This window comes from Orcinus orca, chromosome 1, assembly GCF_937001465.1.
Source record: "Orcinus orca chromosome 1, mOrcOrc1.1, whole genome shotgun sequence".
NCBI lineage: Eukaryota > Metazoa > Chordata > Mammalia > Artiodactyla > Delphinidae > Orcinus > Orcinus orca.
The window spans coordinates 111,907,807-111,920,174 of record NC_064559.1 but is presented as its reverse complement, the minus strand read 5'-3'; the positions used below and the strand labels follow the sequence as shown (position 1 = coordinate 111,920,174).

At 37.3% G+C, this 12,368-nt stretch overlaps 1 protein-coding gene across 4 annotated transcripts in view; it reads right to left on the bottom strand.

Moving 5' to 3' along the window:
- Positions 1-50: 50 nt before the first annotated feature.
- Positions 51-12,368, bottom strand: part of DENND2C (DENN domain containing 2C) — an 89,136-nt gene continuing 76,818 nt past the window's right edge. For 2 of the 4 annotated variants that reach the window (XM_033435987.2, XM_049710154.1), the window contains exons 15-19: positions 9,464-9,505; positions 8,418-8,523; positions 3,933-4,172; positions 3,604-3,690; positions 51-2,126 (exon numbers count right to left, since the gene is read on the bottom strand). In XM_033435987.2, the coding sequence (XP_033291878.1) occupies positions 2,095-2,126; positions 3,604-3,690; positions 3,933-4,172; positions 8,418-8,523; positions 9,464-9,505 (507 nt within the window). In that variant the 3' untranslated portion in view covers positions 51-2,094. The other 2 variants (XM_004263217.3, XM_033435988.2) reach the window with 2 other exon arrangements.

Below are 12,368 nucleotides of genomic sequence, written 5' to 3'. Positions count from 1 at the left end.
CTACCATTAGATAAATGTGTTAGCTATAGATTTAAGTGAAGTAAAATATCTTTACAGCTTAAACAATTTTATTTCAAATTCTCCAGAAGATCCATTGAATTTTTTGTGTTTATTCATTAAAAGATCCGTAAACATTTTATACAAATTTTCAGCGATTATTTTACAAGTGTGTCCAGAATTTGTAATACTTTACAAACAAAAAATAAAACAGACCGAAGAAAAGGAAGCAGCTTCAGATCGCAGGGATAAGACTCCCATCCCTGAAGAAAAGATCTCCTCACAGAGGGATGTCTGGGATCCACCACAGTAACACCTTATACCCCCATTTTATCAACACTCAATTCCCAGTTACTAATTGTTCCCTCAGGGTGGGAGTGTTAGAGGAGACCAAATGGGGACATGTCTGGTAAAAGCCCCACTGAGGTAAGCTGCTTAATAAACTTTTTTTTTTTTTTAACATAGGCTTAGTTCTATTTTCTTGGCCCACATCTATAGGAATTGAAATATACAGCACCCATCTTAAATGGTGTCTGCTTCAGATCCATTCACGCACACCTGAATGGGTTGTAATGACAATACTGCACAAGTTAATAAGTTGTATCATAACACAACTTATAATGCTTTAAGTTTGAATAAATATTTTTTATGCCAGTTAAAGCCATCAGCAGGAGTTGAAGAAAACAAACTGACACTTGCTGTAACATTTATCAATTAGCGTTACACCAATGCTGACAAATTCCTCTTTCATACCACTACTACTACTTTAGATATTATGGGTTGGAGTGATTATGTGGTGTGTGCCCAGGAAATGTCCATATTCTGAGTCCAATTTAACTAGAGCAAAAAGTCCAACATTTCTAGAGGAACCAAAAAAAGTCTCATCTAGACACCTATAGTTTGAAGTCCCTTATTCTCAGAGCTGCAAGTTGACTCTGGTACACTTCAGCTTAAAAAACAAAAACAAAAAAAAAGCTTTTTCAATAACTATAGTCCCACAGAGTTCAAATTTCCATCTGTAGGAATAACCAACTTTCTATGTGTTCATAAACTAATAGTCCTAGCTTCAGTTTAAAGTTATTTAAACTCTGAATTCCATTTTCCTCATTAGTAAAATGCAGATGCAAATATCTCATAAAGTTGATTTAAAGACTAAACAAGATGACATACATACATGTAGCATTCATGGCACATGGTGGACACTAAAAAAGAAGGTAGTTCTCATGCCCTTAAAGGACATTTTCCTGTTAGGTATATATTTTTTTCTTTTCTTGTTTTTGGCCATGCCATGCAGCATGTGGAATCTGCATGGGGGATCTTAGTTCTCGGACCAGGGATCAAACCCGTGCCCCTGCAGTGGAAGCATGGAGTCTTAACCACTGGACTGCCAGGGAAGTCCCCCATTAGCTATAATTCCCCAAAGTTTAATGCTGACATGCGTGGGACAAGCTACCCAAGTGCCACACAATGTGGAGGAGGTGCTATAAAATGTCTATTTTTATAAGATACTCAATAACAGTGATAATACATAGGGCTTCCACATAAGTGAGATTCCCCTAGACAGAGCATTAGACCAAAAAAAAAAAAAAAAAAACAGACTAGTATAGTCCTTAGCTCAGCTCAAACAGCCCATAGGTTTAAAGCTGCCATGGTATTTCCGTGATGAGAATTATGTGTGAAGGGCTAGTCCTCTACTTCTATCATGCCTCCGTAGTACCTTAAATGCAGCACTTTTCTCATTGTGCTCATCTTTGAGCTGTTTTTAAAATGCAACACCACCTCTTTCTTGTAAAAGACAAATGCCTTCATAGACTAAGCTCAAAACACAAAGAATGAGCTCAAGAATCAAAAAGAAAGGCCACTTAAAAAAAATCTGGTGGCAGAGTAAAGGGAGCATTGGTTCCAGACTACTCCCAACAATTCTCCAGTGATTACTACAGCAGCAACAGGAGAATCCTCCTCCGAGAACCTGGCCCGCTCTGTAACCTTTCAACTTTCAAAACTTTGTAGAATACTTCAGGGCATCTTGACTCTTGGAAAAATAGTTTCTTTGTCACTTTCTGTTCTATTTAGGATGGACGCTGTCAATCAAAGATTTCATTTCTTCTGAAGAAATTTCATTTTACTTCCTAAAGGAAAAAAGTAGAGTGAACTCTCATTAGTTCATTTTTATTTATTATACATTATTTGAGGCAAGGGATTAAACCTAGTCATTCAGAACAGCCCAGAAGTAAGCTGCCATCTCAAGCTATCAGTTGATGTGTTTTTTTTTTTTTTTTTTTTGGCGATACGCGGGCCTCTCACCGTTGTGGCCTCTCCCACTGCGGAGCACAGGCTCCGGACGCACAGGTTCAGCGGCCATGGCTCACGGGCCCAGCCGCTCTGCGGCATGTGGGATCCTCCCGGACCGGGGCACGAACCCGCCTCCCCTGCATCGGCAGGCGGACTCTCAACCACTGCGCCACCAGGGAAGTCCAGTTGATGTGTTTAACCACCAAAAAACCCCAAACCAAATCAAACCAAACACACACACACAAAATCCCCACATTTCTAATTGTAGAGGTAGAAGAGAACTGAGACATCATCTAATCCCATGGTTTTCAAACCTGACTGTAGGTTAAAATCAGCTGTCCTGCTCTCCAGAGATTTTGTGGAGCCTGGTGTGGGGTGTGGGGTGGATTTTCTTTTTGTTTTTTCTTTTTCTTGCCGCACCACACAGCTTGCAGGACCTTAGTTCCCTGACCAGGGATCGAACCCATGCCCCTGCATTGGAAGCGTGAAGTCCTAACCACTGGAACACCAGGAAATTCCCTGGATTTTCATTTAAATTCCCCAGAGATTATAATATTGTAATCAGAGCTGAGAACCACTGATCTAATCTAACACCATGGTGTAAAGATGAAATAATAGCCCTAGACATGATTGTCCATGGTCTCTCAGCTAATTAGGGGCTAATTTTAATTAGGGGGGCATATATTTCAAAGACCAATATAAATACCATAGAATACAGGTTCTTCATTGTTTGGGGCTACCACACCACTGTTCTCCTACATCATACTGGATAATTAAAAGTTAACTATAATTGAAAAATCATAAACAACTGTGTTTCCTTGTGAAAAGAGTAAAATTAGAGACTTGCAGGAAATCCTCTTTTGCCTCAGATGCCCTCTGAACCAGGTATTTTTAACCTGGAGCATATGGATGGGCTTCAAGGGGGTCCATTAACACCCTAAAATTATATGCATAATTTGTTGGTATGCTCCAAGTATATTTTTCTGGGAAAAGGTACAGATTTTAATAAGATTCTTCCAGGGATGTGGCCTAGAAAAGATTAATAATCGTGATATGCAAAATTCTTATATCATGAGGGAGCTTCATCTGAGGAAAACAGCCCCATGGACGACTCTGATGGAGAATCCTAACCTCTGAGAAAGACTTTTGTCTTTCTCCAAAACACTTTGGAAATAGGGTCATGGTTTCTGGTCACCCTCCTTGAGGTTATATTGTTGATGTGATGATAAAGCTTTCGTGATGAGGCATGCTTACCGCAAAAGTTTTTTTTTTTTTTTAACTATATTTATCTAACAGGAAAACACAGCAACTTACCAAGAGTCCGCAAAATTCTATTCACTCCACTGGGCTCAGACTCAGGAATTGTTTCCAAATACTGGAGGGCCCGGACCTCAAACAAACCTACAAGAAAAACTCATGTTGATGAAACTGCCATACATTTAAGACTGAAAATCAATTGAATAAAACTCTGTACTCACTACCAATGTACTTCCGTAGCTAAAACAATATCACAAAATAAATGTTTCCCATAATAAACAACTCATAGTGAGCCCTTGTAGCTTTATGCTATTTTTTTATATATTATTTTCAAATCTTTCAAGTACTCACTAAATACAGAGGGAGAATTTTATGATGAAACTGACCTTTCACCCCACTTTTCCGAAGCTCTCGGTCCTGGATGAATCCTGCAAACATCTGAGTTTCCATGAAGAGATCCAGGAAGTGGCGTACACTTCGGGAGGTGTGGGATTTACGGAATGGCTCCCTTTGGAATACACGCTCCCCATGCTCAGTGACAGTCATGCTCAAAGAATAATGTCCCACCAGTTCAACAAAAAACCTGACAAATGCTTCGGACACCAGAGAGTTGAGTGTCACATCTTCTGCAAAATGAACGAAAAAAGAAAGAAGGGGGGAAAAATCCCCTAAGTTTTGTGTTTATAGGGACACTGGCTCCAGTTATAAAAGTGACGCCTAGGGGATCATAGATTAAAGGACAGAGAATAAATGTAGGAATCCTCATTCTTAGCTTTCTTGTACTCTTCATGACCTGAAAAAAAGCAAATGGCTTATATCCTTACCTTCATGTTCTTCCCACGCATACTGTGGTCTGCACATCTGTGATTTCACTGTAATGGCTCTTTCAAAGGCCACCAGTGAGAACCAGCCAAATTTAATCTCCTTTTCTATTTTTATCCTCCTTTAAACTCTATGCTCCATTTGTGCTGACCTCCTCCTCATTCCTCTTGTCTCCCACAACTTTATGCTCTCCTGATTTCCTGATTCCTCTCCTGCCTTTAGGACCAAAAACATTTGTTTTGCTCTTGCCTCTTCTTCTTCTTCCTAGGCATGGTCTTTGGACCCCTTCTCTTCAACATTCCTTTCCTTAAAGAGCTAACTGGTATATGCAGAGAGAGCTGGCTTTCTTTGTCAATAATTCTCAACCTCAGATCTCCAGTCCTGATATTTCACCAAAATTCACTTTCTACATTTTCAGGCTACCTATAGGTGATCATCATTTGGCTGTCCCATTAGCACTTACATTCCATTTGTCTAAAAGTCACCATCTAGGGAATTCCCTGGAGGCCCAGTGGTTAGTACTCTGTGCTCTCACTGCTGAGGGCATGGGTTTGATCCCTGGTCAGGGAACTAAGATGTTGCAAGCTGCCCGGCACAGCCAAAAAAAAAAAAAAAAAAGTCACCATCTCAGGTCCTTTTGGGAAATTGGTAGACTACAAATCAAATAAACAATACATGCCAAAAACCAAATTCATTATATTTCTCCACCAAATCAGTTTCTCTCTCAACTTTCTCATTTCATATTGCATCATGATTATTCCATAATAAATAATGATGTATTGAGTGCTTTTACAAATTTTAAAATAATCCAGTGAGGTAAGTCTATTATTTCCCTTTTACAGCTGAGGAAACTGAGGCTCAAATCAAAGACATTCTCCAGGGTCCCCTCATCCAGTACCATGGAGAAGCTGCAGGACTCCCAAGTCAAGCGATTCTTAACCACTATAATATAGCACAATGTGTTGCCTTCCTGGTTCCAGGCTCAAACCTCAGGTTCAACTTAGACTCCTCCTTTTCCTCCCATATCAAAATAGTATTCTTTTCCTCACAATGTCTCTTGCTCTTTCCCATGGGCTGACTGGGGATCTGGGACCCAGGTTTAATCAGACTTCTACCATGAAGCAGCTGTATAATAGTGGGCAACTTGCTTTACCTCTCATGGCCTCTCTTTCCATATCTGTATAATGAGGCGGCTGATTAGGCAATTTCTGAGCTCTCTTCCGACATTAACATTTTTATTCTTTTTTTTTAAATTTCATTTTTATTATTTGGCTGCATCAGGTCTTAGCTGTAGCGTGTGGGCTTTTCTCTAGTTCTAGCACGTGGGCTTAGTTGCCCCATAGCATGTGGGATTTTAGTTCCCCAATCAGGGATCGAACCCACGTTCTCTGCATTGGAAAGCAGAATCTTAACCACTGGACCACCAGGGAAGTCCCTACACTTTTATTCTCATCTAGATTTTTGTTATATTTGTTATATTTTGTTCAACAGACTTCCTTCTCATCTCTTTCTTTCTGCAGCTGAGAATCCATCACTGCTTTATCATTAACGCTTTTGCCCCACTCTTCCATCACCTCCAGTTACTGTCCCATCTATCCTCCAGTTTGCAGCAAAAAATTTCTTGGAAGAGTTGTTTATACCTGTTGTACCTACTTTCTTACACCTAATTCCCTTTCTTTAAAAAATTATGTTTTTCTATAACTTATCTTCCATTCTTTGTTTCTGTTTTAATGAATAACTTTATAGATTCTTATAACATGTATGAATATTTCATAAGATCAGGAGTGAGATGACCACACAAGTGCCCACCACAAAGCTTAGAATAGAACATCACGTGTATCTCTGAAGTTCCCTGTGTGATGCTCTCTCAGTGGTGTTCTTCCCCTACTTTGCAATAGAGGGTGACCATTTTTTGTAATTTTGTGTGTATCATTTGCTTTACATTACAGTCTTACCATACACATCCAACACCAACAACATATTGTTAGGTTTTGTATGTCTTGGAACATTATATAAAACATATTCTTCTGCAACTTACTGTTTTAATTCAACGTGTTTTTTAAAAAATATTTATTTATTTATTTATTTCGCTGTGTTGGGTCTTAGTTGCGGCACGCCAGATCTTCAAAATGTGTGTTTTTAAGCTTCTTTTTTTTAAATGCTATATTCTCCTGTCAGTGGACATTTAGGTTGTTTCAGTTTTTGCTATCACATACAATAACACTATAAAAATTATTGTACTTGTTTCCTAGTTATAATGTACAAGAGTTTCTCTGTGTATATATCTAAAATGGAATTGTTGGGTTGCAGGATATGTACACCTTTAATGTTACTAGATGATGCTAAATTGTTTTTCCAAAGGGGTTGAAGTAACTTACACATCCTCATCAACACCTGATACTGTCAGACTTTTAAATTTTTGCCAATATGGTGGGTATAAAATGGTATCTCACTGTGGTTTTAATTTACATTTCCCTGATTTTGATGGGGTTGTGTATCTTTTCATATATTTATTGGCCTTTCATGTTTCCTCCTCTATGAAATGACTGTTCATATCTTTCCCCCATTTTCCTCTTGGGTTGTTCATCTTTTTACTTTTAAACTGTAGGAATTTTAAAAACTAAATTCTAGATACTATTCCTTTGTTAGTTATATTTGTTGAAAATGCCTTCATCTAGTTTATAGCTTGTTTTTTATTTCTTTTAGGGTTAGGGAGATTGGGGTTGACATATATACACTACTGATACCATGTATAAAACAGATAACTGATGAGAACCTACTGTATAGCACAGCAAACTACTCAGTGCTCTGTGGTGACATAAATGAGAAGGAAATCCAAAAAAGAGGGGCTATATGTATACATATACCTGATTCACTTTGCTGTACTGTACAAACTAACACAATATTGTAAAGCAACTATACTCCAATAAAAGTAAAAATAAAAACAAAAAAACATAACTGCTTACTCTTTCCTTCATGGAATACTTTCTTCACTCAGTTTCTACAATATCACATACTCCTGGTTTTTCACCTACTTCACTAGCTGCTCCTTTTAGTCTCCTTTGCTGGATCCTTCTCCTCTTCCCAACTACCAAAAGTTGGAAATCTAAGCACATCATCCCCAACCAGGGCTCAATCCTTAAATCTTTTTAATTTTCTCTCTATACTTACTCTATTGGGCTATTTCATCTGTTCCCACAGCTTTAAAATAGCAACTTTTAAATGTATGTCTCTAGCCCAAATCTTTCCTCTGAATCTCAAATTCACGTATATAAATGCCTACTTGATATCTCCAGCTGAAAGTCTGCCAGGTATTGGATGTCCAATAGGTATCTCAAACTTAATATTAAAAACTGAACTTTTAGTTAGTCCTCTAAACCTTCCCCTTCTCTAATGTTCCCCATTGGTAAACAGCCTTAGTGTTCTCCTCTGTAGAATGGGGATTAAACCATAACACCTGCTTCATAAAGATATTACAAGGATGAAATAAGATGTATGCTAAGTGCTTAAAACAATGCCTGGCACAGAGTAAGCCACCCATAAAATATTATTCATCCTTTTATTCAACAAATACTTATTGAATACCTATTTACTGAATGCTGTTTAAAGTACTGGAAATAGAAAACAAATAGACGGTCACTGCTCTCATGGAACTTACATTTTAGCACATCAGATGGTGATGAAAGCCATGGAGAAAAATAAGGTCAGAGAGGAGGATAGGACATGCTAAGGGAACAGGAACAATTTTAAACAGGACAGTCAGAAAAGGCCTCACTAAGAAAGTGACATTTGAGCATGGGCCTGCAAGAACAAAGAGCAGAAGCCATGTGGATATCTAGGGGAATAGCATTCCATACATGGAACTGAGCAAGTGCAAAAGTCCTGAAATAGAAGGGGACTTGGCACAGCTGAGGGTGAGCAAGAAAGCTGACTATAAGCTTATGAAGGCACAGGCAATCTCATACTGCTATTGCATATGCTTTGGCAGGGTGCTGGGCATTTGGTATTTACTGCCTTGACCTTAAATCCTCAGACCACTTGTCTCATACCTTGTAAAAAATTCTGCTCCTGAGCCAAAATTTCATTTCGTTCTTCCAAAATTTGTATCAGGGCAGCCTGGAGTTTAGGTGGTAGAATTTCATCCTCATCAGATACCTTAAGAGAAGAAATTGAGATTTTCATGAGCTTTGAGAGAGAAAGTCTCAAACACGCCTTATTTAAGTCCGTCAAAGTCCACAGGTAGCTTTGTATATATTTTGGCTGAAGAGTCAGTCTCAAGCTTCCTTCCCTACATTGAGCAGAATCCACCAAACTTATGGTGCATACATCTTCATTACATTTAAGAAAAATAAATAATATGCCTTATAAAATTTTCTGGCACTTTCCCACAAAATGTTTCTCATCTCCAAGTCTTATGCTATATTACAAAGATCATCCCCAAATAAATGGTGCTTCACATGTGACGAGCTGACTGATTCTGAAAAAAGACAGTCTTGGGAAACATTCTTTTCACCCTGTCCTCAGTGCTCACAAAACTATATACAGGTTACATACAGAGGGCTGCTCTAAGGCTTTACTAACTCTCCTCTCCACTTCACTATCCAGAATAAGTGACACTTCCTTTCTGCCCCTACTGTATCTTGTATAAGTTTCTATTACACCGTTTCTAAAACTTTATGGCTATGTCTGCTCCCTCTCCCCTCCCCTTTAAACTATAAGGCCTGAGAGATCAAACTGAGTATCTTCCTCATCTTTAGTTTCTGACTGGCTAACAGAATATCTAGAAATAATTGGTGCTGAATGCTTGTTAAATTTAATTAAATTAGAGACCTATACATCAACCCATAAGACTTGAAGGGAGGGTTACCTCTTTTGAGAATGGCATTTAATCTGTTTCCTCCTTCCCTAAATTGGGACAGTGAGCTATGAACCCAAATCAAATTTTTCAGGTCAATCTTGTATGATTGGCCGCAGTGTCAAGTCAAGTATGTGTAGGAACTGTAAGTCTTGCCTGAGTCACCTTCTCTAAGTACTTTCACATATTTTCTGGCCAATTATACCCAAACATTACATAATCACCTCCTTTGTCACTCACCTCCTGTAAGAACTTGTCTGCACAGAGATCAACTATCAGCACCTACGGAATAAAGGAGCCAGACAAGTTAAACCAGAGACATTCACAGAGAAATACATTAGACACTGCTAGATCAGGAAGAGTGTTTTGATTCTTTCACGCAAAGGGGAATAGTTTTAAATAAACTTAAAGGTTTATTTGTTTCCTTTCTTTTTTTAAAAATTGAAGTATAATTGACTTAAATATTATATTAGTTTCAGGTGTATAAAGTGATTCAATATTATTATACACTAACTTAAAGTGTCAGCCCATTCAAAAGTTAACTCATCAACACAAGTAAAAAGAATTTCAAGTTAAAAAAAAATGATGGCAGCACACCTAGAGATTAAAAGAGACTAAAAAAACCACACCAACCAAATGCACTGCATGGACTTTATTTGGAACTTAATTCAAACTATTAAAAATTTATGAAATAATTAGAGAGCTGAATACTGAATTTTTCTGATATTGAGGAACTGTTATTAAATTTTTTAGGTGTGATAATGGTACTGTGATTATGTTAAAAATCACCTTATAGAAATTCATATTGCAATATTTAGAATTATGAAATTATGTCAGGATATACTTCAAAATATTATGGGAGAGAGGTAGAAGTATGACTGGCCAAAACTTTGTAAGTATTTAAGAAGGGTGATTGGATTTATTTTACTCTCTTGTTTACTTTTACATATGTTTAAAATTTTCCATTATACCAAGTTAAAAAAATAGGTTAATACAAAAATCAGAAGTGTTTCTATACACTAACAATGAAGTGTCTGAAAAATAAATTAAGAAAACAACCCCATTTTCAATTGCACCACAAAGAATAAAATACCTAGGAATAAATTTAAACAAGGAGGTAAAAGATATTTGTGCTGAAAACTATAAGACACTGATGAGAGAAACTGAACAATACACAAATAAATGGAAAGATATTCCATGCTCATGGACTGGAAGAATTAATATTGTTAAAATGTCTAAATTACCCAAAGCAATCTACAGAGTCAGTGCAATCCCTACCAAAATTCCAATGGCAATTTTCACAGAAAGAGAACAAACAATTATAAAATTTCCATGGAACTACAAAAGACTCCAAATAGCCAAAATGATCTTGAGAAAGAAGAATGAAGGTAGAGACCATCATACCTCCTGATTTCAAACTATATTACAAAGCTATAGTAATCAAAACAGTATGGTACTGGCATAAAACAGACACATGGCTCAATGGAACAGAATAGAGGGTCCATAAATAAACCCCACACATAGTCAATTAACTTTTTTTTATTAATTTTTTTAAAATTAATTAATTTATTAATTTGGCTGCACTGGGTCTTAGTTGCATCACATGGGATCTTTAGTTGTGGCATGAGGGATCTAGTTCCCTGACAGGGGTCGAACCCGGGCCCTCTGCATTGGCAGCGCACAGTCTTCACCACTGGACCATCAGGGAAGTCCCAGTCAATTAACTGATGACAAAGGAGCCAAGAATATAAAATGGGGAAAGGACAATCTCTTCAATAAATGGTGTTGGGAAAATTAGATAGTTGCATGCCAAAAAATAAAATTGGATCCCAATCTTACACCATACACAAAAATCAACTCAAAATGGATTAATGACTTAAACATAAGACCTGAAATCATAAAACTCCTAGAAGAAAACACAGGGGGTAGTATCTTTACCTTGGTCTTGGCAATGATTTTTTGGATTTGACACCAAAAGCAAAGGCAACAAAAGCAAAAATAAGCAAGTAGTATTACATCAAATTAAAAAGCTCCTGCACAGCAAAGGAAACCATCAATAAAATATAAAGGAAATGTAAAGAATGGGAGAAAACATTTGCAAATCATGTATTTGATAAGGGGTTACTACCCAAAATATATAAAGAACTCATACAACTCAATAGCAAAAAAACCCCAAACAATCCAATTAAAAAATAGGCAGAGGAACTGAATAGACATTATTCCAAAGAAGACATACAAATGACTAACAAGCACATGAAAAGGTATTCCACATCAGGGAAATGCAAATCAAAACCACAATGAGATATCATCACCTGTTAGAATGGCTAGCAACAAAAGACAAAAGATAACAAATACTGGCAAGAATGTGGAGAAAAGGGAACTATTGTGCACTCTTTATGGGAATGTAAATTGGTTCAGCCACTATGGAAACAGTAAGGAGGTTCGTCAAAAAATTAAAAATAGAATCAGCACATGATTCAGCAATCCCACTTCTGGGCATGAAACCAAAGGAAATAAGATCACTATTTTGAAGAAATAGCTGCACCCCCATGTTCACTGCAGCATTACTTACAACAGACATGACAATGGAAACAACCTAAATGTCCATCAACAGATGACTAGATAAAGATGTGGTATGTGTGTATGCATACGCGCGCGCACACACACACACACACACACACACACACACAAACACACAATGGAATATTATTCAGCCATATAAAGAAGAAAATCCTGCCACTGGTGACAACATGGATGCTAAGTGAAATAAGTCAGGCAGAGAAAGACAGATACCACTTACATGTGGAATCTAAAACAAATGAATTCACAGATACAGAGAACAGATTGGTGGTTGCCAGACATGGGGGTGGGGGATGGATGAAATGGGTGAAGGGGGTCAAAAGGCAAAAATTTCCAGTTATAAGATAAATAAGTTCTGGATATGTAATGTACAGCATGGTGACTACATTTAATAATACTACACTGTATATTTGAAAGTTGCTAAGAGTCTATCTTAAAAGTTCTCGTAACAAGAAAAAAAATTTCTAACTATGTGAGGTGATGGATATTAACTAAACTTACTGTGTAATTATTTTGAAATATATGCATATATCATATAATATCATTATGCTGTACATCTCAAACT